This window comes from Mesocricetus auratus, unplaced genomic scaffold, assembly GCF_017639785.1.
Source record: "Mesocricetus auratus isolate SY011 unplaced genomic scaffold, BCM_Maur_2.0 Super-Scaffold_6730, whole genome shotgun sequence".
Taxonomy (NCBI): Eukaryota; Metazoa; Chordata; class Mammalia; order Rodentia; family Cricetidae; genus Mesocricetus; species Mesocricetus auratus.
Genome location: NW_024429184.1, coordinates 108,892,604 through 108,918,250, shown reverse-complemented (window position 1 = coordinate 108,918,250; position 25,647 = coordinate 108,892,604). Strand labels below are relative to the sequence as shown.

Genomic DNA, 25,647 nt, shown 5'->3' with positions numbered 1-25,647 from the left:
CTCCAGTTTGGCTTGCCTGTTCATTCAGCTCACAACCGTGGCCCTCCAAAAATGGGTCTGCAAAGCTAAACTTTCAGATCTCTCCCTTATGTTGTGTAGGCCAGCACTGAAACTGGCAGGGAGCAGCTCAGCTCACTGAAGGCCCTTGAAACCCGCACATCAGATACCTAAGCACTCCTGGCAGAGCGCAGGAACAGCTAGGGTTAAAAGGATATGATCAAGCCCTGGATAGTCTTAAGTTGAGCAACAGGAGCAGAAGATAAAGTTATCCAAGCAGAATTCATGAAAGTCAAACAGAATCAACAAATTACACAAAGATAAAAATGTTTTTGCTAATCAAGTATTTGCTTAAATATTAAACACTGATTATATAAAGGGAACTTGACAATGTAAGAATGATTTCTGCTTATATTTCATTTCCTCGTTGTTAATAGTTTAGAAATACTGATATAGGTTTCCTCTTAAAAATTAAGCATAACAAAATAGTAAAGTTGATTCATGCTTACAGATAATACACAGACATTTATTCATGGGTTGACTTTTCTCCCAGAGGGTCATGCCATTAAAAAGTTAGGCTTTATGAATCAAACAGCCTGTCACAACTATTCAGGTCTTCAGTTGCAATTTCACTATAACACATAATTAGCCACAGACAATGTATAACCAATGGGCAAGACTGTTTCAATAAAATCTTATTCATATAAAAATTGCATTTAAGTTGCCTTGGCCATGTATTCATGAGGAAGAGGTCCACAAAAGATTAGGCCTAAATAAGGTTCTTTATAAACCAAGTTAGTAGAAATTTGGGTGTACTTCTAACTATAGAAAATTCATTTCCTACAAAATGTGCTGTGTTATACATACTTACTTAACCCTCAATTCCCAAGCATCCTGGGTAATTTCTGCTACTCAGCAGTTGCACAAGCTTGGAAACCTGAACTCAATCCTAGAGCTCAACACAAAGATGGAAGGAGAGAACCAGCTCCACCAAGTTGTCCTCTGATGTCCCCCAACATCTCTCTCTCTCTCTCTCTCTCTCTCTCTCTCTCTCTCTCTCTCTCTCTCTCTCTCTCTCTCTCTCTCTCTCTCTCTCTCAAAAACAAGGCTGGAAGTAAAACTAGCTTATTTCAGAAGAAAGAATGTTCCTGCTTTGGGGCAAGTGGAAGAAAACTGTACCACCCAGTAAGATACAAAGACACAAAGATTTTATAAATCTGTAAGTACAGAAAACCTGAAAGGAAATTTGACATTGTTGCAGGAAACCTGAAGGATGGAATCATAATAAATAAATAATGTACATATGGCAAGGGAGGTTATTTAAAATAGTCTCCATATAAAACAAAGCATGCTTTAATCAAATACAAAATATTCATTACACAAAAATGAAACAACTGACAAACTACCATTTTGTTAAACTTAGAAAAAGTACTAAGTTATTGAACAATTCTTTTTAAAAAGACACTTTACATTTTGTTACTCAAGCTTAGTTACTTCCAAGTTACAAAAGTTATAAAATTTCGTCTTAAAAAAGACTGATTCTCCTAAATAATTTCACTAAGCCGTGATAAAAACAAAATATCTTTGAAATATTTTGAGTATTTAAATGGAATAATGTTTGTAACATAAACCTATTTAAATAACTTTCATATCAATAATAGGCCAACACATACCATCTTTATAGAAACAAAATGCTGACAATACTACATGACTCTCAATTCATTCACAGCACAATAACCAACCTGACTAAGCTAGTAACATTTAAATAGTAAAGTTAATCACCTTCTCCTGAAATAGCACTACTAACATTCTCAAGTGACCAGCAATTGCATTATCTCATAGTCCCTCTAGATTCCTTGTCGCCAGCTTGGAATGGCCCTAAAGAGAAAAAGAGAAAAGCTATTATAAATATGCAGGAGGATCAGAACAACAGCAGAAACAAATGGGTTAAGTTGGTGGGATGGCTCCAGGGTAAAGGGAAAAAGGCACTTCCAACCAAGTCTGACAGCCCAAGCTGGATTCCTCAGACCACATGGTGGGAGGAAGGACATAAAACCAAGCTATCCTCTGATAGTCACATGTATATCACAGCACCACAGCACTCACATAACCATACACACACGACACACAATACATACAGAACAAGAAGTTAAAGTATAGATATGCTTTATCCATCTGTTAATGAAGTTACATTCATAAACTTCATAAAATACAAACACATAAAACTGCATAAGATAAAAACGTTACAAATCTCTATAAATGAACACCTTCTGCTACCTTCTCACCTGTGAGGGATATGGAGAAGTGGCCCAGAGCCTGATGGGCCTATCTTTTTGGTCCGTTCTTCCCAGCCTTTGGTAGGTTTATAAAGCCTAGAAGGATCTCTACTGACATTATTTTCTACCTGTGATTAGAAGTAAAATAGTATCAATTAACTTATATGAACTAAATTTGTACTAAGTAAAATCTTTGGTAACACAAAGCAGTTTTAAAAATTATGCTTGGGTATTACCCAAACATGAACTAACTAATGTATCCAAAATAAGCTTCCATTGTGCTTACACCACTAACATCAATCAATAAACTACTCATTTATCCTTTGCTAGTTCTAGTATCTCATTTCTATCTCAATTATGAGAAATAGACTACAGCTTAATATAACAGCAATATAACCAGATGACAAATGTAGGATAAATAACACCGATAAAGTCTTCAACTTGACCCACGGTCCTGAGCTGTTACCAGTGAGACTAAGCAATGCCCACAGCTACATAGATGCAGAATGGAGGTTCACAAAGAATGATGATCAAGACAACACAGAAAACTCAGGGTGACATAAAAGAGTGCTTCTAAAGCAAATGGCAGAACTCAAATAGTAACTGCTAAAAATGTATGACGTTGTGCTCTGTGGTATCTAAGTGTGAAGTGTAAAGCAGAGAGAACAGTAAGACATAAGGGAGAAGATCAGCCAGTCTCCTTACAGGCAAGGAGTCGGGACTGTAAGGAGGGAGCCGGGAAAAGGTAAAACCACGCTCTGGTGTACTATGCCACTGGCCTGATTACAAATATTCTCTAATGTAGATTTCAGAGAGCTAGGAGAAACGATTTTGACTGGGTTTGCCATAAAGAAATGATAACTATCTGAAGAAATTACTATGCTTAGTCTGATTTAAATATCACATAATTACACACGTTATATAAGTGAGGAAATATATACTTCATTACTGTGAAAAGATATGGCTCTATATTGGTTAAGAAATTAAGTTTTAAAAGTACACTTAAATTAAAGCAGGGCACGATGTACATTCGAACACAGCCTGGGCTAATAGCGAGACCCGTCTCAGAAACAGGACAGAGTACCTTTTCTTTTAGTTTGGCCAGCCGTCTTTGTTTTTCTGCCTTTTCCTCTTCTTTTGACTGTCTATCTAGAATTTTTAATTCAAGTTTATGTAAATCCTAAAAATAACAACAAAAGGAAAACAAAATTAACTAAAATTTGCTTTCTTAAGTGTTTACAATTTAAACTACCTCAGCTGCCAACACTCCTTCAAAGGTGATGTTTTCAAATGAAGACAAAGAATTGTATTTCCCTGACTGCCACCATGCAGACCTTTGCTGTATTACTTTTATTTTAGATTTTACTTATTTTACTCAAAGGTTCAGCCTAAACCTCTTAATAGGCAAACTAAAGCCATTTTTCTGCTTATCAATAAGGTATGTCTAGTCTGGGTCTCAGATAATTTCATATTTTCAATCTTCCTTTTTCTCAATCTTTTTTTAATGGATCCTGCATACTTTGTGGGGGCAATGAATAAGCATGAGATGTTTTGTTACTCTGTAGTGATGTTTTGTTTGTAACCTAACAAATAAAGCTTACCTGAAGATCGTAGTGCAGAGAGCTAAGCCACTTAGTCACACACACACTAAGCCACTAGTCAGCCACAGAGGACAGGCAGTGGTGGCCAAAACTTTAATCCCAGAATTTAGGAGACAGAGGCAGGTGGATCTCTGGGAGGTCAAGGCCACCCTGAACTACATGAGAGTGGATCAATCTAAAAGAGAAACAGCTCACACCTTTGATCCAGCACTTGGGATGACACGCCTTTAATCCCAGCACTAGAGAGGAATAGAAGGCAGGAGCTCAGTGCTGTCTCAGGACAGTTTGAGGTCTGGTGGAGAGCATTGCAGGCTGAGTCACTCTGAGGACAGGACAGCTACCCTTTGGTCTGAGCCCCGGTAGATGTAAGAAATAGTTAGTGGTTTGGCTGCTTTGCTTTTCTGATCTTCAGCTTGAACCTCAATATCTGTCTCCAGGTTTTTATCATTAATACCAATTAGAATTTGTGCTACATTACTCAGTTAAATTTTTTATATATAGCCGGGCAGTGGTGGTGCACGCCTTTAATCCCAGCACTCGGGAGGCAGAGGCAGGCAGATCTCTGTGAGTTCGAGGCCGGGCTGGACCAACAGCTTCCAAAACAATACAGAGAAACCCTGTCTAGTAAAAACCAAAAAAAAAAAATTTTATATATAAACTAAAGAAATGAATGAAAGTGCACACCACTCATGTATTTTTATGTTTTCCTTTGTACATCCCTTTATGAATGTCCATGCAAGGCATTAGGATGCACATTAGCAATTCATAACATTTTTACTCACTGACAGCTTTGTTTATGTTTTGTGTATCTTAGAATAACCTTCCCTGTCCTGCTTAAACAACACATCCAGCCTCACTCATAGCTTCCTCGTCTGTTGGTTCTCATCTGTTCCTTGATGTTCCAAAGATTGAAATATAATTCTCTCTCCTCTCCCCCGCCTCTGTGTGTGTGTGTGTGTGTGTGTGTGTGTGTGTGTGTAGAGAGAGAGAGAGAGAGAGAGAGAGAGAGAGAGAGAGAGAGAGAGAGAGAGAGAGAGAGAGAGAGAGTGTGTCTAGGAATTGAATCCAGTGCCCCCTTCAACATGCTAGGAAGCAATCTTCCACTGACTGTCACTGACATGCAGTGTTTACAGCCTCCACAAACAACACTGTTGATGCTCCTCCAAGCCTCTAGTCATGCTCTCCCTTCTGTTAGAGAAGAACTCTTCTTCTCTGCTCCTTCAAGACTCAGTTCACGCAGCACTTCTGTCACAGTTTGGGAAAGCATCTCTGCATTATCTATCTCCTGAAGTACTCTCTTTATTATCTCACCATTTTGTCCTAATTAGGTTTGCAGTGGTGTGATAAACTTGAGGGAGGAAAAGGTTTATTTCAGATTACAGCTGTAGTTCCTCCCTGACTGAGGTAAATTAGGGCAGGAACTGAAGCAGAGGCCATGTAAGAGCTCTGCTTACTGCGTGGTTCCCCGTGGTTTATACAACCCAGGAGCATTGGCACGCCCTCCCACATCAGCAGGGAAAAAAGATGCCCACAGACATGCCTGTAAGCCAGTCTAACAGAGTGCTCTCTCTTCCCAGACGACCCTTGCTTGTGTCAACCTGACAAAAAGTCTAGCCAGGACAGTTCACCTCCACATATCTTTTCCACTAAATTATAACTTACTAGACATTAGCGAGTGATGAGTCCTCAGCTATAGGGGTGCCAGGGCAGGTGTGCTGTATCAGGTGATGATGAACTCAACGTCTGTGTGACCTAACCTGGGAATAGGCTGCCGGGACTCACGCCCATAACTACTTAGGAAGATGTTTACTCACTCTTTCTTGAAACCTGGAAATCTCTTCAGCAGCAGTTTTCCTTTTTTCCGCCTTCTCTGCCTTTTCCTTTGCCTCCCTCTCAAGCCGCAGGAGCTCCTCCTGCTCCTTCTTCTGCTGGGTGTAGTTCTCCAGGAGCAGTTTTAACTTGCACTGCCGCTGGCGCTCTCTCTGCTGCTTCCTCTCTCTCTCCCCCTCTTCTCTGAGCTGGGAAGCATGCTTCATTGACAGCGCTATACTTTTCTGCTTTTTCCAAGCTTCGACTGCCAGTTTCTGCTTCTTTCTCTGTTCCTCTTTCTGCTTTTGATTACTTTCCAGGTTGCTATGAGGAGGCACAGGTGCAGTGTCTGCCTTTTCTTTTAACTTCAGTATTTCCTCCTTCTTTTGCTGCTTTTTCACTTTCCAATTCTGAATGGACTAAAATGATCAAAGAGAAACAAAACAATATGCTTTTGATCTGCCTGTGGCACTTAATACAACCCCAGTCTAGCTTCCTAGGAAAAGTCATTTGTGGATGCTGGATGCTTACAGGTTTGGTTTTAAACCAATGCAATTTTTCTGCTCACAGTTTTAAAATTACTGTGCCCTGTCAATCTCTGGACCCTGGGTTACTCTTTGGCCTCCCTGCATTCAGGGACCCTGCCCCCGCCTCCCCCGTCACTCCTGGGCACCGCCACTTTCCTCTAATCACTCACTTTGTTTTCAAATTCTCTTTCTAGGCACAGAATGTTTTTCAGGAGAACTTTCTCTTACCAAGCATCAGCCTAGGGATTAAAAATGGGGTAATGAAGACCATGAGCCCTGCAGACATATTATTTGGGAAGACTCTGGCTCTGCCATTTATTAGGTATGAGTCTGGATGAGTCACTAGTCTATGTTCTGCTCATCTGCTGGGGTGGTCCGATGAGAATGGCCCCTAGGCTCACGTTTGAAGGCTCAGTGCCCAGCTGGTGGAACTGTTTGGGAACGACTGGAAGGTGCAGTCTTGTTGGATGACATGTGTCACTAGTCATGGGCTGAAGTTTCTAACGGACACACCATTCCTAGCTAGCTCTCTCTGTGTGTCTCATGCTTGTGAATTAAGATGTAAGCTCTCAGCTACTGTTTCAGCACCACGACTGTCTGTCTCCTGCCATGCTCCCTGTCATGATGGTCACGGACTCTAACCCCCTGGAACCATGAGTCCCAAATCAAATGCTTTCTTTTATAAGTTGTTTTGCTCATGGTATTTTGTCAGAGGAGTAGAAAAGTAACTAAGACACCCATAAAATGGTAGGAAGTAATTTTTACACAGGATCACTGTGACAAATGGTGCCTGATACATGATGCTTCATAACTGCAGGGAAAAAATTTAAGTTTCATCTCTTATATGAATATGTAAAGATGACTTAAAATTCTAACAACCTTTATGCCATATGGTATGCTACATACTGTATTTCTCAGGCCCCATCCTGGTCAGGAAACTTTCCTCATCTTTCCTTATAGTTTATTATTCACATTCATTCATTCAATAAATCCTACATAGTGAGATAATATGAAAAGCAATCTATAGGATTAAAAGACAATTAGCAATACCAAATACTCTCTAGCCAGTGCCACTCAATATGCCAGTCCTCAAACAGATGAGGAATTTGTGACAGAATGTATCTCTTCCTTACTGGGGAACCTGCTGTCACACAATCACCTTATCAGGGTTTACGAACTGGAATCCAGTCCACGGATCAGCGTTGAGTGGCACAGTTCTGGATAAGATTTGGCATAGACAATCTATAGGGCATGGTGGAAATGTTGTTAGTGAATGCCCCAAGAGACCACGTATTTTGGGGTTGACAAGAAAACAGTAGTCGTTAGTCTAGGAATATTTTCTCAGTCAGGGAATGGATGGAAAAGGAGATATACATCAAAAGAGAAGGTATTCAAGGGTACTCCAGAGCATGTCTGAAAATGGTATCATTACTTATCCAAAACATGGGATATATTAAAGGTGTTTTTCCCCTAGAAACTAATGTAGCCTCTGCTAAGATGACTTCTTCCAGCCATTTGTATGGCTGTGAATCAACCCCATATTAGGATGAAGAGACGGAGTTTTACAGTACACTGTGTATTTTCTTGTGGTAGAAATGTCTGGTCTTCAGAAGTTCAACTGAAGTTGTACCACTGAAGCTGTTCCCTAACTATTCAAAGTCTTGGTTTCATGTGCTCTAAGAGATCACGGGCTGACTTCATGCTGTTCGCAGAATGTTAAGAGTTTTGCACAACGCCTGGCGCGCGCACACACACACACACACACACACACACACACACACAGGCACGCACGCACGCACGCACACGATGCAGCACAGCTGTTGTAACTACTATTACCTCTTTTTTTCTTTCTTCTAGAGCCAGGAACTTGTGATACCACCTCTCATGCTGCTGAACTTCATCCAGTGTTTTTCCAGGAAGGTGTTCAACAAGCTCCTTCATAAACGCCGGCTTTCCCTTATGTTTGTTCCTCACTTTCACAAAGTTCTGGTGGTCAAAGTCATCCCAGCCCCCCTGTCGCCCTCCTGTTTGCTGGAGGAAGTTTTCAAATTCTACCACTTCTTCTGGAAGAGTACTTGGTGTTACTCTGTCTATGGGAACTTTGCTTGAGATTGCTCTGAAAGCTTTCTCTGTTTCTGAATTACCCAAAGCCCAAGAGTCAATTTTCCTGGAGATGGCGTTCAACTCGTTATTAGTTGTTTTCTCTTCTTGAATAAGCTCTTCATATCTAAAATTAAGAGAAATGAAGTTTGAATAGCATACCAACCAATCCATACTAACCCTTCACTTTCCTGCAAATTTAATTATCCCTAACTATTCCATCTCCCCTTGTTGACATTCCTAATATTAATAATATTCATATCTGAGCCTTAAAAGAAGTCAGTTTCCTCTAATTTAAACAGTCTTTCAAACTTTTATTTGAGATCTTCTGGTGTCCAAGAAATATGAAAATTTACTTCAAGTATGAAGGCTATCTAAACTCTAGAAAAGAAGATAGACTATAAAACTTACAGCACATTCACAGGGGGCAACCTAAAAGTGAGTTACTGAAAAATCAAGGTCAAAACTTTAGGTTAAATAAGTTTAAAACATACATTAGTCTCTGTTCTTCTTTAAAAGTATTGATTGCATTTTCAATTTCTTCCATCATTTCTCTGAGCTTTTCAACAACTGTAAAAAAAACACACAATGTCATATTTCAATATAGCTGAGTTAATAATCAGGAGAAGATATGGACTGTCTCAAATTTAAAAACATTTCTTTGCCTAAGAAATTAAGAAAACTGCTCACAAGTAAATTTTTGTGATTACAATTTCTTTATTACTAAAGGTATTTTCCTGAACACCCATATTATTAAATCCTATAATCAGTATTTCTTTTATAAAAATGATTTCATACCACGCACACTATTGTTTGACTTACAAATTTTTATTTAAACGTTTTGGTTAAAAAATGTGGACAGTCAGACACAGTGGTGCACAGTTGGGAAATAGAGGCAGCTGAATCTGTGAGTTGGAGGGCAGTCAGAGCTACATATTGACACCTCAAACAAATAAACAAACAAAACAACAGTTATGCTTACTTTGCATGTAAGTATATATATATAAAACTGCCTATCTTTTTCTATGGCAACATATGGTATTTCATTGTATAAAACAATTTGACTCATTTAATTCTCCTGTCGATGAACCTTTAAATATACTCAGTGATACAGTAAAAAATCCTTTCTTTTTTAAGCATGTCCAAGTAAGTATTTTTAAAATGACTAGCAAAACTTGAAATGCTGGGCAAGGAAGTTCATCTACACTACGCTAGACTTACTCCTCTGTAGTGCAGAGGTTCTACTGACTCATTCTCACTGCCTTCCTCCTGTGTACCTTAAACCACTCCCAAAATAAGGCAAGAACCTAGCTGACAGTTTTGTGATTATTAATAAGCAGAGGCATTTGTTTCAACTGAGTTTTATATTTCTTTTGATACACTGAGTGCCTTATAATCTCTGCCCATTTTCCTATCACTGTTTATCTTGGTTGCCCTAATTTGTGGACATTGTATATATCTTATGAATATTTAATTATTAAATTATATAAGTAAATATACTTTTCTAATTTGTTTTTCAATAATATTTGTGGGCCTAAATGTTTTTAAAGTAATCAATTATGATCAGTTTTTCTTTAGATTTCTGTTCTTACACAACAGAGTGTTATCAAAAAGTTGCTGCATCTTCCTTCAGCACGTTAGGCCTCATTTAATGTATGAATACTACCCATTCTTTTCTTTTCCCATTTGCCAGTTTTAGTGCTTGCCAAAGTCCAAGTGCTGCACCTAGCCTCTAGACCACTGCTCCATTCTATCCTGCCCCAAACCCTATGAAAAGGTCTATGATCTCCACTGCACAGCATAAGAAATGAAATCTCATAGAGATGTTCTAACCAACAAGTGACAGACCAAGGCTTTGATCCAGTGTATTCCAAGTCCACACATCTTGAGCACTATGCTTTGAGCCTTCAGGAATGAATTTTGAAATAGAAGATGGGAATGTGACATTTTTTCTCTCTCTCCTAAACTAGTATTTGTCCCAGTAGTCAAACCATTCTTTACGCATGTGAAGTACTTCTGAAAGGTAATCTTTTCAAAAGTCAATAGCAGGATAAGGGCTAGGGGTTGGGAAAGCAGTCTTTTTCCACTTGGCTGGCTGAACCTGAACCTTCCTGTGCCAGTGTTTCCACCTTATAGTGTCTCTTCTGCCTATTTTACAACATTAAGGACTGAATGGCAGCTCAAAGGCTGAAAGTCCTACATAAACTCTGATAGCACACTTCTCCACTCTACCCTTATTAATCCCTAACTAATACAGTAGGGCTGAATCCACCAATGCCAAATGGAAAAGAAGAGACACTTCTAGAAAAGCATACATTTTCTAATGCACCGACAGGAAAGGGCAGTATATAAGAGAATCTGATATTGAACTCTTCTTACAGTCAGGTGTAGGCTTCACATCTTTCAGCTGGTGCTGAAGTTTCTTTACATTGTTATGTATTTTGGCCAACTGTTGCTGGATTTTTGCTCCTGTAAGGAAAAGTCCATACTATAATTCTGTGACAAGAGTGGCTACAACGGGCTTCTGCACATAAACTCATGCAGCCCTTTAGTGAAAGATATCCAAGATCAACCAAACAGCAGCCATTATTGTCAGATCCTTCTGAACATCAGGGATCACTGCTCTAAATAAAGCATCTCAGTTTCCCCCAGTGTCTGAAAGGAAGGCTGGTTCCATTTACTGCAGATCTGTGGCATGGAGATGTATCTTTCTCCTTCTGTGAAGACCAACGTATAGACTATTGTTTTAAAAGCATGCCAAGTAACTTAAGCTTAACATGTTTTATTCTCTCTTTGTTGTTGTTTTGTTTTGCTTTTGTTGGTTTTTTTGTTTTTGTTGTTTTGTTTTGTTTTGTTTGAGACATGGTTTCTTTGTGTATCTCTGGCTGTCCTGGAACTAGACCAGGCTAGGCTTGAACTCACAGAGATCCTCCTGCCTCTGCCTCCCAAGTATTAGGATTAGAGGCGTGTGCCACCAACGCCTGGCTCATATGTTTTGTTCTTTAAAAAGTATCTTTCTTTTTAACTAGAATTTATAAAAAAATAAACTGATTTTAACTTTATTTTCAAAATATTAAAACTGTCTAACCAATATTAATTTGTGTGTGTGTGTAGGCATGTGCATGCGTGTGCGTGTGTGAGTGGGTGATGTACCTAATTTTACCTGTGCATATTGCATGCACATGTGTGAACATGTATGTGGAGGCCAGGGGTCAATGTCAGGTGCCTGACTCTATTGTTTTCTAACTTAACTAACTTTTTAGTAAGAGGGTAGACCTACATCTTAATTTCAAAAACTGTATTACATTTATTTATATGTGTATTACATGTTATAGTGCATGTGTGGAAGTCATAGGACAACTTCTGGGAGTTGGTTCTCTCCTTCTACCATGTGGGTCCCAGACAGCAAATTCCAGTCATAAGGCAATGGCTTCTACCTGCCAAGCCATCTTGCTGGGCCCTCCACTGTTCATTTTTGAGGCAAGGTTTCTCACTGAACCTGGAGCTCATCGATCCAGCCAGGTCGACTGAGCAGTGAGTTCTGGGTGTTTGCCTGTTTGCACTCCCACAGCAAGGAAGATGCAGACTACACCACCACACTTGACTTTTACATGGCAATTAAGAATCTTAACTTGGATTCTCAGGCCTTTTCTTTAATCCATGACTAATATTAATTCTATGAGACTGACAAAGTTCTCATTGTGTTTTAATTTCTCCTAAACACATGCTCTTAAAAGGTACCTACTGATTTCTATACCACAAATTGCCAAGAATAACTGAAGAACCACCCAGAAATAAAATGGCAGGTGGATAATGAAAAGCAGAAGAACAAAATAATGACCTGGACATTTTCAGATGCTCAGCACCAGAAAGGCTGGTTTATCCCTTCCTCATTCTCTAAAGTGATCATGCTGGTATGTGTATTTAGATTAGTAGCCTTATGGTATGAATACCAGCACTCATTCATATCTATGCAAATGACAGGATCATTTTGTCTTTGCAACTTGTCACAAGCATTAAACACCAATGACTTCATTACAAAATTCCTTAAAGGCAACTTTTTCAGGGCTGGTAATCAAAACCAGGCTTTCTTGTATACACACAGCAAGTACTAGAACACAGATAGCAGTTTTTGGTTTTTATTTATCAATAAGTTTGGAGCCATGGCCAATATCCAGATTAAGCCTCCAAATATGAGTATTTAATTTTGGCATGGTTCCACTTTTAAACAAACATACAAAATCTTAAGCAAATTCTTTACATTAAAACTCTTTTTATCTTGATTTATATGTAATATGTATCCCTCTCTGTCTCTCTCTCTCTGTCTCTCTGTGTGTGTGTGTGTGTGTGTTGCTCACACACGTGTGTAGGTCCCAGTGGAGGTCAGACAAGGGCACTGAATTCTTTGGAGCTATCTATCTTACAGGAGGTTGGGAGCCTCCCAGTATGGGTGCTGGGAACTAACTCCAGTCTTCTGCCCAGCCATGTCTCCAGCCCCTGAGTTCCACTTTTAAAGTTCCACTCTATAAAATTACAGAGGTCAACAAGACACAGAAACACCATCCCTTTACTAAAGCTTGGTCCTCTATGGGAAGTCTAGACCCGCCCTGAGGCAGAATGTAGCACTGGCGGGCAAACCGTAGCACTCAGGAGGCAAAAGACATGGCGGGTGATGGACAGGGTGGAAGCTGATGAGGGAAGGAAAGGAAGGAACTCTGTGAGCAAAAGTTAAAACATTATCAAGTGGATTATTTTTGCCACAGCTCATCACTTATGCAATTATCTTATTTTTTGTCATTTGGAAATGAAACACTGTACAGTCATACACAAGCAACAAAAATGCAGGCATTTACCAAAAACCAAGGTCTGATCCCTGAGGTAAGGAATAGTTATTTACTTCTTCAGAGCTGTGATCCTTAAGGAAAAGTGTCTCTCCACACAGAGACTAGCTGTTCCCTCCTTTCTTAGACAGGACACAATAATGAATGCCAAAACTGAGAGCAGAAAACAGTGAAGGAAAGGAAAGCCACATTGAAAAGGAGAAAATGAGTTGGACACGGGGGCATGTGTCCAATACCAGCCTTTGGGAAGTGGGACTCAAGAGTTCCAGGTCAGCACTGGCTACACTGGGAGCTCAAAGTCAGTCTGGGCCACAGGAGACTTTATTTCCACAGAACAAAACAAAGTGCAAAACAAGCCAGCTACAAATATACAAGTTCAGATCCTCCATTTAAGGACATCAGCAAAAAGTGAAGATGAGCCGGGCAGTGTGTGCAGAAGTGACAGCAGCAGTCATTGAGACATCGCCATCTAGACGTCTTTACAAATTCAAGAATGGAGACGTGACAGGTGTATTTCTAATCTATTCTATTCCTATCCAGCAGAAGGGGGAGAACGAGTCTTGCTACTACATGACAAAAGATGACTTTTTAAAAATGCCATGATCTTATATTTAGAAAGGAAAATCACTAGAAATTTTTTAAATTGTAGTAAGTCAGGAGCAATTTAACCTCTATCTAGCAAATCAATGTTACAACATAACATACAGCATAACAAACAGCAACATGTTCACTGTAAAATCTGTCAGGTATTCTCTTGTATTTCATCTCGATATCAGATGCTGTTCTGAGGTAGAAACTGTAGTCTTAGACCATCGATAAGGAAATCCAAGCTTGGGCAAGAACCTGTGTTGTCACTTTGTTCAACTAGTGGTGTGGACTCTGACTCAGCTGACACTTACTGGGTCTAGTGCTCAGTCCACAATGCCAGGGTGATGTGCTAGGACCAGAAACAAAGTATTTTTATTGTTATAAATACTAATGGCATTTCCTGAGCTATCAACTCAAGTCTTTCCTATTAATATGGAAGAGACAGACTTAGAAAACAATTCAGTTAGAATGACTAAACAGTGTCTTCAAAACAAAACAAATAAATATCCTCTAAGAGACAGACTTATCACCAGCCATATATTTCCATGGAGCCACAACAGTCTATGCACAAGTACAACACAGGACAACACGATGCTTTAGATCACCCAACAGTCTATAATTCCTCACAAACCCAACTTACTTTCTATCTTCCTGCTGTTTATCAGTTTATTTTCCAACTCTTCCAGCATGCTATGTTCAGTTCTGAAGTCACCTCTTTGGTTGTAGAAATGACTGTGTTTATCTTTCTCTATAACAATAACTCTTTAGGAAAAGAAACAAATGGTACAAACACAATTTAAATGTATTTTAGTTGTTTAATGTATGAAGACACTCAAAATAATTAGTACTTTACATTCAAATTCATTTAAAAAAAGAAGAATGTGATTATTACTTAGACTACTAAAATTAAGGGGTTAAGATATCAGCTAATATTAGCTAAAATTGAACTTATTAAGTTCAAATTTAACCAACTATAATTTGAACTGTTACATATTTCCTTTGAAAATACAGAAGCCTTTAGCTATGAGGTTCTAATTGTCAGTTACCATCCTCAAGTAAAACAAACAAAATGAAATATACTATACCATGGAGGCCTTATTTTTTTTAAGTTGTCAAAGAAATCAATTTTCTCAATGTTTGTTTCCTTCTCCCACAAGGCAAATAAGAACATTTACCCTCTAATCTTGAATCTAATATGCAGCAGGATTTCTCTAGCCAGTGGGGTCATTGCATACAACCTGAGAGGCAATGTTTTCTGTTTTTTTTTTCTTTTGCAGACGGCAGAGATTTATAGAGAACAACAAGTGATCAACGTGCAGAGATTAAGAAACTGTAGAGTGCTCAGATGCAAATGGAACATCAGATTAACAACCCATTCCCAAGGCTCAAGGATGACTGAGGAAGATGGAGAGGGCAGTGAAACATTATTTTCTGGGCGTGACATGGATATTGCACACTTGAACTCCCAGCAGCTCTAACTGCTTATACAACACTTGTCTAAGATCAAGCCAGCCAAATTCCCAGTCTGTCATGAATGATGCCCCACCTCTAGCTGAAAAGCTATTGCCAACTAGTGGTCCCTGGAGGAGGGAGATGAAGTTCTCTCCCAGGATGTAGGTCCTGAAAAGATACCCATGCTTCAATAGACGATCCTATACTCATGCATATGGAGGCAGCACTACATGAACTCAGTGGGTTGAAAAGAGGGAGAATAAGAAATCACAGGGTGTAAAGAGGAAAAAATGGTGTGGAGGCAGGAGTTAAAAGGAAGGAACTGGGCCTACATCAATCATTTACCAACTTCGTAACCAATGGGAACTATAATCCTCACTCAAAAATATTCAATAAAGTGCCTACCTACATTGTAGAATAAAATGTATTCAATTTGTTATTTGATATGTAAGATATAAGATATTATTTTGTTTTCCTTAAAATACACGAATATAAAATGGTAAAAAAACAAGACAATTTCACTTACAATTAATTTATACTAAATTAACTACGCATTTCATACCTCCCTCCTTCTTCTTGTTATGTTTTTCAGGATAGTGATTAGAAGTTTCCTAACAATGTTATATTGATTTTATATTGTTCACTATAAAATAGCTAGTGATTTTATTTGAAGACACTACTCTTATACTCACTGATTCTTTAATTTTTCTGCTGTGCGCATGAATTCTGCTTTCTTCATCCGACTAACTTTCTGCTTCCAGTTCTGCAGCTGAGAAGGACGAATCCCAGCAGAAGTACTAAAGCCGCCCTCATTCTGCATAAAGAACAGAGCATTCATCACCAGTATAATAAAGAGCAACCTCTTTCTGGAGATGATCGTACGGCCACTCTAGTTTTTTAAAAAACATACTTTGGGGGCTGGAGAGATGACTCAGTGGTTAAGAGCACTTTGATCCTAGCATTCCCTCTGAGGTGTTTCAAACATGTCTCCATAACAAAGGAGAAATTCAGCTTTGGAAAGCTTTCATCATTAATAAATTGTAAATTATATATATATGTATATATATATACCAAATAATGGTTTTAAAGCAAATTTCTTAATGATTTATTATCAGTAAATGATAATAAATTTTATTTGCCTTCACACCCAAGGTCACATAAAAATTTCTCACTCATCAACCCACATGCCTATGAACACCTAATTTTTGACAAAGAAGCTAAAAATATAAAATGGAAAAAAGAAACATTCAACAAATGGTGCTGGTATAACTGGCTGTCAACATGTAGAAGAATGCAAACAGATCTGTATCTATTGCCAAGCACAAAACTCAAGTCAAAGCCGGGCGTTGGTGGTGCACCCCTTTAATCCCAGCACTCGGGAGGCAGAGACAGGCGGATCACTGTGAGTTGGAGGCCAGCCTGGTCTACCGAGTGAGTTCCAGGACAGGCTCCAAAACAATACAGAGAAACCCTGTCTTGAAAAAAACAAAAAACAAAAACAAAAAAAACTCAAGTCAAAATGGATTAAAGACCTCAAAATAAATCAATCCACACTAAAACTCATAGAAAAGAAAGTGGGAAATACACTTGAACTCATAGGCACAGGAGACCACTTCCTAAATAGAACACCAGTAGCACAGACACTGAGAGCAACAATTAATAAATGGACCTCCTGAAACTAAGAAGCTTCTGTAAAGCAATGGACACAGTCAACAAGACAAAATGGCTGCCTACAGAATGAGAAAAGATCTTCACCAACCCCACATCTGACAGAGGGCTGATTTCCAAAATAGACAAAGAACTCAAGAAACTAGACATCAAACTACAAAATCATCCAATTAGAAAATGGGGTACAGATAAAAACAGAATTCTCAACAGAGCAATCTCAAATGGCAGAAAGTCACTTAAAGAAATGCTCAACATCCTTAGTCATCAGGAAAATGCAAATCAAAACCACTCTGAGATTCCATCTTACACTGATCAGAATGGCTAAGATAAAAAACACCGATGACAGCTTATGCTGGAGAGGATGTGGAGAAATGGGAACACTCCTCCATTGCTGGTGGGAATGCAACTTGTACAGCTGCTATGGAAATCAGTATGGTGATTTCTCAAAAAATTAGGGATCAACCGAGCTCAAAACCCTGCAAATACCACTTACGGTATTGCACATTCACACCACAAGGACATTTGCTTAGCTATGTTCATAGCAACATCATTTTTAATACCCAGATCTTGGAAACAACATAGATGCCCCTCAACTGAAGAATGGATAAAGCAAATGTTGTATATCTACACAATGGAATACTACTCAGTGGTAAGAAACAATGACATCGTAAAATTCGCAGGCAAATGGACAGAACTAGAAAAACCCACCTGACTGAGGTAACCCAAAACCAGAAAGACAAATATAATATGTACTCACTCATAAGTGGACACCAGACATAAAACAAAAGATATCCAGCCTACAATCCACAACCCCAGAGAAACTTGAACCCTCTTCCAGAAGCAAATGGAAGCTAAGCACATTCTTAACCACTCTCTTGACAATGAGGAACAACAGCTAACTCTGACAGAGCCCACCTGATCTTCCTTGAGCTCCAGCTGCTTGTGCCTTGTGTGTCACACAGAAGGAACGTTCACCAGTGGAAGGTCGTAAAGACCTGTGCCAGGTCTAACTTCTAACACCAAGGTCTCTGATCTAGTCTTTGCGAATTCATGTACACAGCATGGGTAGAGACTAAACTGCTGTGTGATTATCCAACTGGCCCAACATCAACAGTTGAAAGACCTCTTTCCTTATTGTCTTAGTGCACTTGCTGAACCTCACAAATGTAGATCTGGTTTTCGACTCTGCCGTTAAGCCAGTACTACATTTGGTTTATGGCTATAGTTACAGAAGCTTTGAAGCAATTTGAAAGTAAAAATTATGAACAATTTAATAGCATTCTTTAAGAACTTTTTTTAGGTACCTTGCATTCTCCACATGAATTTTCAGTGTTGTTGACTTTTAATTAACTAGTTTTGTTTGGTGTATGTGTGTGTGTGTGTGTGTGTGTGTGTGTGTGTGGTGTGGTGTGATGTGTGCCCTAGTGTGTGTACAGAGACCAGAGAAGATCAGATATCCTGCTCTACCATTCACCACATTATTTTTTTGAGGCAGGATCTCTCACCAAGACTGGATCTAAGCTGGTGGCTAGCAAACTCCAACAATTTTGTCTCTGCCCTCCATAGTGCTGGGGTTATAAGTGCATATAGCTACACCCAGCTTCGTATATGAGTGCTGGAGATTTGAACTCAGATCCTCATGCTTGTGCCATCTCCCCAGCCACTGTAGAGCTTTGCAGGTATAACTGTTGCACTTATCATTCAACATTATATATTTATTGACCATGTGACTGGCTGCTCTCCTCCTCCCACATATGCTACCATTAATCGAGTTGTTATAAGGCTGTGGGCCTTCAGTGAAATGCTGAAAAGATGGAGTCATCTATTCCCAGCCTCAGTCTCAAGGGCCTTGTTACAGTGGCAACAACAAAAGGCTGAAACAGTATTCAGGGTTCTCAGGTATTTATGGTGGATAGTCACGATAGAAAGGGAAGCAGAGACCATGGAGGAACACTGCTTACTGGCTCTCCAGACCCAGGTTCAGCTACCTTTCTTATGTGCCTAGGGATGACACTGCTCACAGTGGTCTGAACTCTCCTTCATCAATTAGCTATCAAGAAAACGCCCCACAGACATGCCCATATGCCAATCTGATGGAAACAATTCTTCGACTGAGATTTCCTCTTCCTGGGTATGTCCAGGTTTGTGTCAAGTTGACAAAAACTATGACACCACTGTGGTCACTGTCCAATGGGATCTGGCAAATGCTTGAACTAGTGGCAGTACTTGGTATCATCCGCATGATGCTGTCTGCAGGCATAGAGACGACAAGGGTTCTAGACTCAACAAGATTCCAGAGAAAAGCCTAGGAGGACAGGCAGTATGTATCAGAGTCAGATTCCCAACCAGGAGTCCATGAAGAGTAATGTATGAAGCTTTCAGGTTGAAGCCCAAGCTATAAGAGACACTCAATGTCATAGATGGTAGGAATGTAGAATATCAACCAAAGAAAGCTAGACACCAAGAAAGGGGCCAGAGTGGAAAGGTTCTACCCAAACCCATTGGTGCTCAAATCTTGACAGCCTGAGCCCAGATGCAAGGACTTAACATGTGGTCCTCCAGCTTTCAGTCTAGCTTTTATCCTGTCCCTCACTTCTTTCGCCCATTTTTCCTGTTTGGAATGGGAAAGGCTACTCTGTGCCACTGTGTATTTAAAGTAACTTTATTTTTTTTACACACAGTTAACAGACTGCCGGACCCTGGAGTTCAACTTTTGTATAGTACTGGAACTCCTGAAGTTGAACTAAATGCAGTTTGCACTATGAGATGGATGTGAGTTTTGGGGCCAGGAGTGTAATGCTACAGTTTGGATCTGAAATGGCTCCAACAGGCTCACGCTTTGCATGCTCGTTCACTAGCTAGTGATGCTGTTTCGAGAGGCTGTGGAGACTTTATGGAAGTGGGTCACTAGGGCAGGTATCTGAAGATCATAGCCTGGCCTCCAGTTGCCACTTAGTGCAGTGCTTCTTGGTCCTCCACAGTGGGGATGGTTTCTATCACATTTTCATCATCACGAACTGAGCCACTCAACAGTGTGGCATTTATTGTCATCATTGCCATCTTCTGTTTTCCAGACAGCGTAATCTGCATTGACCTATATTCATGTTTGCTGATTTTTTTTTCTTCCAGCTAAACCTGGGGTGGGGTGGTCCTCTCTGGTGTAATTTTGAGTTCTTGTACTTTTTAACCCCCCAAATTTGATTCTCTCTCTCTCTCTCTCTCTCTCTCTCTCTCCCTCCCGCCCTCCCGCGCCTCACCCCCCCCCCGTCTCCCTCTCCCTCTCTCTGTGTATGTTTGTGTTCTATTTAGTGAGATAGCATTCTCGTATTTTTTTTTTACTTCTTTAGGTATGATTCCCTTTAGTTCTTTGGATATAGATGGCAAAGGCTGTGCAAGGCCATACATCTGTAGTCCCAGATGCTCTAGAGGCCACAGCAGAAGAAAACTTGAACTCACAAGCTTTAAATCAGCTTGAGCAACATAGCATGTATCCATCTTGAAGTAAACAAAGAAACAAAAACCCAGCATAATTAAGATAAAGCCTGTCCAGCACACCCAATAGCTGGTCTTCCTCTTTACTGCTTTATTCCTTCCTAGTGTGAATTGTACTGTTTCTTTACATCTCATAATTTCTTTCCCTTGAGACTGAACACTGTGGCAAAGCCAAAAATCAACAGCAAGGTTTCTGGAGGGGGGAGAGAGAGGGGAGAGGGAGAGAGAGAGAGTTTTAGTACACAGAATACGAATAAAAGAATAAAAGTTTATTGTATAAAATTAAGGCTTCAGATTTCACAGTTCACCAAAACTAAAAAGAAGTTAGGTGCCTCTTTCCCCAAACTTTACTTTCATTTCCAACCATTAAAATGACCTGACCGGATGTTATCAAAACAAACACTGTAAATAATACCAAGTCCTTTCAAACTGGCTAATCCAAACGTTATTTCTTGGCATAGGTAATCTTCATAGCATGGGATGGTGTAATCTTAAACCCTTGTAAAGTATCTCTGGCAGCTCCAGCCTGCCCATCCATCATTTTCAAATTCTACAAATGCAATGTCATGCCTCCCAGGTACCAAGTGCACTTCCTTGAAACCAGGGAACTGACTGAACAGCATGGATAACATCATCTCATTCGTCTCTTCTGATAAACTATTAAGGAATAGGATATAACTTGGAGGATAACTGGGGACCTGAGGGTTTGGTGCTGCGTTTCCTTGAGTATTAGCTGAATTTGGTGTTCCCTGACCAGGCTTTTTGTCTGCAGCTGCTACAGACTGTTCCATGGTTTTAGCTTTCTTCTTTTCCTTGTCAGCGACAGTGCCATGCATTTTAGATATTATATAGAAATCTGATTTTGCATACTGAATTTGTATTGGTTTACCATAAAATGCTAACTGTCTCAAAGCATTTGTGGATGAGCCCAGTTCCTTAAGAGCCTGCCCCCTTACCTTCATGGTCTTTAAAGCCACAATATCTACCACATGTCCAAACTGAGAAAACAGGGCCTACAGGGATCTCTTCAACTCTTTTTCAATTTTATCATTCATATTGTTGATATAAATCATGTGATTTGGTCTGATATCCATGTTTGGGTAAAACCTTTGCAATAGCCTGAAGCCTGCCCCATCCAACTTGAAGCCAGCTTTTGGAGTTTTTGTTGCTCTTATGTTTAGTCAATTTATGAACTAATTTTGTGAAGTTTTTTGTGGCACTACAACCTCTGCTTGGTTACCTTAGCTGTCACCAACAGGTGAACAGAGACTCCTGGATACTTTGAGCCAACAAACTGAAACTGAAACACAACAAAAGTTAATCTTGTACAGTTCTGCTAATCAGGTATAAGTCAAGGTGTGAACCTAGAGAATATCACTAGTGTTTCAGTCACTAGTGTTTCAGTCACTGTGTGCAATTTCTGGTTAGTTCGTTATAGTAGGTAAAGTACTTGCAATGCCACATGCACTCCTTGTGGTTCTCATGCATCCACACACACACACACACACACATACACACACACAGACACAGACAAACACAAACACACACAGACACACTCACACACATACACACTCACACACAGACACACACACTCACAGACACAGACAAACACACACAGACACACATACACAAACACAAATACACACAGACACACTCACACACACAGACACACACACTCACAGATACAGACAAACATACTCACACACAGACATACACACTCACATACACACATAGACACAGACACACAAAAACACACCTTCTCTCTCATACACATACACACACACTCACAATAACAATAATAAGGTTTCCCAATGTTTTAAAGTCCTAAATCAACAACTAAAATGGCCGAAGGAAGTCTGAGAAAAGTAATTTTGGAAGGTGCTGTGTGACACTATTCCTGAAGAACTATGAGCAAACATTTGTTTAGTCCAACAGACCAAAGGACAACTGCCAAAGTCCAACTTGGTGAATCAATGAGCTTTACTGGGGTCACTTCAAGAGTATGGGTGACTTACAGAAGAAATGACTCAAAGACAGCTGCATCACCAAAGCCCACCCCAGCAACGGTGACAGTTCACAAAAGCTGGGAACCTGGAGAAAACTGCACAGCCTGCAAGCAGCTCAACTGGACAGTGACATCCAGACAAGACAGCTGGTCTCTGCTTCTTCCAGGATGCTTCTCTTAGCTACCTCTTCTAGGAACCTGGGCTCGTCTGAGAGTATCCCTCAGGAGATCTTCCTGCCTATATAAGCTTAGGGGGGGAGGGTCATGGTGCATTTGGTCAATCTCAGGAACTTCTTAAAGCTTCTGACTTTCTACTTCCTGCTTCTTAAGGAGCCTTTCTTTAGAACACCTGAAGTCTTTTTTTAAGATTGACTTTTATATGTATGGGTATTTTGATTGTATGTGTGTCTGTACACCACATATAAAAGTGGTGTCTGCAGAGACCAGAAGATGACTTTGGATCTTCTGGAACTGGAGGAACAGATGGTTGTGGGTCACCATGTGGGTGCTGGAAATCAAACCTAGGTCCTCTTGAAGAACAAGTGCTCTTAACCTTTGAGCCATCTTTCTAGCCCATATCTGGAATCTTAAAAGATCCTCCATGCAGGATGCAATGTTTTGCCTTTCCTTAGAACATTCTGAAGCTTTATGAGTTTCCCTCCAGGAGGGAGTGTTTTATTTTAGAGGAAACGTCTATACAATTAAAGGCTCTGAGGGCATAGGAACATATAATACAGAAGTACTAGAAAGCACAGACAATTTTACTTTCATAACAGCTGAGAAATGTATAACATTCCATACGCTAAGGGCTGTACATAAAGTATTCTATGAGACACCAGAGATCTTTCTCCCCTACATGAACACAGAGCAAAGACCATACAAATCAGCAAGAAAACAGTAAGAGGAACCTCACAGGAGACTAACCTCACAGCACCTGGAAGAGTGTCACTCCACCTGTGGTATTAAGGGAATTCTGATGACAGGAACTTTAGATCTTCTGGTAGAGACTTCTAATATCATGAGACTACTATGATAAAAATTATCTCTTCTCAAGAAAACATGTATGGTTTTAGGGTTAGTACAGATATTCATCAGGCATCTGACAAATACTGAAGTCCAGTGTGAGGGTGCAGGTTTTGTGTGTGTCAGTGTGTGTGTGTGTGTGTGTGTGTGTGTGTGTGTGTGTGTAGGCGGAGATCCTGGAAGGAGTATGAAGGGCAAACACATAAACTTGTCCAAAATATCACAACATAGTTCATCAGTGATTCTAACTTTTTCACATGTGTATGCTGTATGTGTTGGTACACATACATGAGGAGGTGAGCGGTTGACAACAGATGTCTTCCTTAATTGGTCTCCACCTTATTTATCTATTTATTTATTTCTCCCACTGAACGGAGCTCACTAATTTGGCTAGGCTGGCTGGCCAGCAAGCCCCAGGGACCTGCCAACTCTCCAGCATTAGGATTGCAGGTGCATGCTGTAGCACCCAGCCACAAACTCAAGTCTTCAAGGTTAGCAGCAAGTGTTTCACCAAGGCAGCCATCTTCCCAGCCCGTTTTAATTTAGTGGGGGAAAACCCTTAATATCCTTGAGAAACTCTACTTCATCACTACTGTGATTTTCAGCTTTGAGGTATACATTTTAGAGTTTTTCGATCTCAGTATGCTGACATTACTGAACAGTTAAGCTTTAATTTTTCAGTGGGAGACTGTCTTCTGGTCTCTAGTAGGTGTTAGTAGCACTTTTTAGGAGTAATAGTAGTTAGTAGCACATCCTGTTCATTGTGACAATCAAGGATGTCTCCAGGGATTGCTAAATGTCAGACAGTGAAACAGAACCACAGGACATCCTGATCCAAGCCCTGTAAAGTCAAATACAGCCTTTGCGAATCACCAAAACAGACTCCCAGTAGGGCATGTCAAGAAAGGCACTAGAATGCTGGTAGGAAGAGCACATGAGCATGTACAGCATGGCTATGGAGATCTGGGTGGGGAAGCCACAGGGAACTACATTATGGCAGAAAGTGTTCACGGAAAAGACATTCAGCATGATTATACCACTGGGATCACTTCTTCATTTTGGGTATTTTGCTTGTTTGTCTTGCTTTGCTTTGTTTTGAAGAAAAGTTCTTATTGTGCAACCGGTAGAGGCCTCTAACTCCTGACATTCCCACCCCTGCGTCCTGAATGCTGCGATTACAGGTATGTACCACAACCAAATGGCCATGCATTTTTAAAATATATACTTAAAAACACTTCACATAATCTATTTTAATTTTTTATTTTATATTTTCTCTTAAAATCTAAGTTATTTTAGGAGTTGTATAGATACAGGGAGAACGAGGAGAAAAATAAAGGATGTATAAGAAAGTCTTCCCTAAATGGAATTTTCTTAACTTCATTCTAGAAAGAACACCGTATTTCTTTAGAAAAGGAAGATGGAGCCAGTCCTGGCCTCACAGTAGGACTGAACCACAAATACTTAGTAGGTGCCTACTATCTTGAAGGCACCGTCTTGGGCACACAACAGGGACAGTCCTTGGGCTTCCGAAAATGTCTACCCTCCTGGTACTCACATTTTCATGGAGGCAGAAATATAATTCACAAACAGGAATAAAAATATGGAGCATAGCGCTATGAAGAAAAACTGAAACAGAAAAGGGTATCTGAAGGAAAGATTCCCATTCCACCCTGCAGAGATGGGGTCCTTACGACCCCCATCTTGGTAAACACCTATTGGATCCCTTCTTGCACCGATGCACTCAACAGACCCAGAGCAGCAATCCTGGTGCTCAGACTCTCTCCACGCCAGCTTCTCTCACTGCCGGCTCAGCACCCGGAGCTCCCATCACTAGCTCCCATTTTTGAAGAAAGGGATTCTACCACACGGCGCGAGGAAGCGGCGGCCCGGGCTTCCACTGAGGCCGGACCCCAGCACCACACGGCCCCCGGGCTCTGGGTGCCATCGAACGCCAGGCCCGCCCGAGCAAGGCCCGAGCCTCCGCCGTTACCTGTTGCGGCGTCGGCGCCGCTCCCACGTCGCTCCCCGCAGCCGCGCCCGCCCCCGCCACCGCCCCGGCAACTGCCGTGGCCGCCGCCGCCACCACCACGGTAGTCAGGGCCGCCATGCTTGCTCGCCGGGACTCCCGCGGCTGCAGTGGGCGCTCACCCACGCTCCGCCGACGGTTCCCAGCCCTGCCGAGCCTGGGGGCGTGGCTTAGCGGGGCGTGGCCGTGCGGGGACGAGCGTTTCCAGGGCGGGGCGATGCAGGGGCGTGGCTGCTGAGGAC

At 40.6% G+C, this 25,647-nt stretch overlaps 1 protein-coding gene and 1 pseudogene across 3 annotated transcripts; both read right to left on the bottom strand.

The window, feature by feature from the left end:
* Positions 1-502: 502 nt before the first annotated feature.
* Ccdc112 (coiled-coil domain containing 112) lies at positions 503-25,567 on the bottom strand. 3 transcript variants are annotated; one of them, XM_040741844.1, is made up of 10 exons: positions 25,370-25,566; positions 15,884-16,005; positions 14,380-14,501; positions 10,690-10,779; positions 8,805-8,880; positions 8,047-8,437; positions 5,689-6,102; positions 3,358-3,453; positions 2,283-2,401; positions 503-1,875 (listed from the first exon to the last, which is right to left on the bottom strand). In XM_040741844.1, exons 1-10 carry the CDS (start codon positions 25,484-25,486, stop codon positions 1,845-1,847), a joined length of 1,578 nt encoding a protein of 525 aa, XP_040597778.1. In that variant the 5' UTR covers positions 25,487-25,566; the 3' UTR covers positions 503-1,844. The 3 variants fall into 3 exon arrangements, with proteins under 3 accessions (XP_040597778.1, XP_040597780.1, XP_040597779.1); XM_040741846.1 differs by lacking the exon at positions 3,358-3,453 and having other exon boundaries at positions 25,370-25,567; XM_040741845.1 differs by lacking the exon at positions 10,690-10,779.
* LOC101834090 lies at positions 20,142-21,901 on the bottom strand (annotated as a pseudogene).
* Positions 25,568-25,647: the final 80 nt, after the last annotated feature.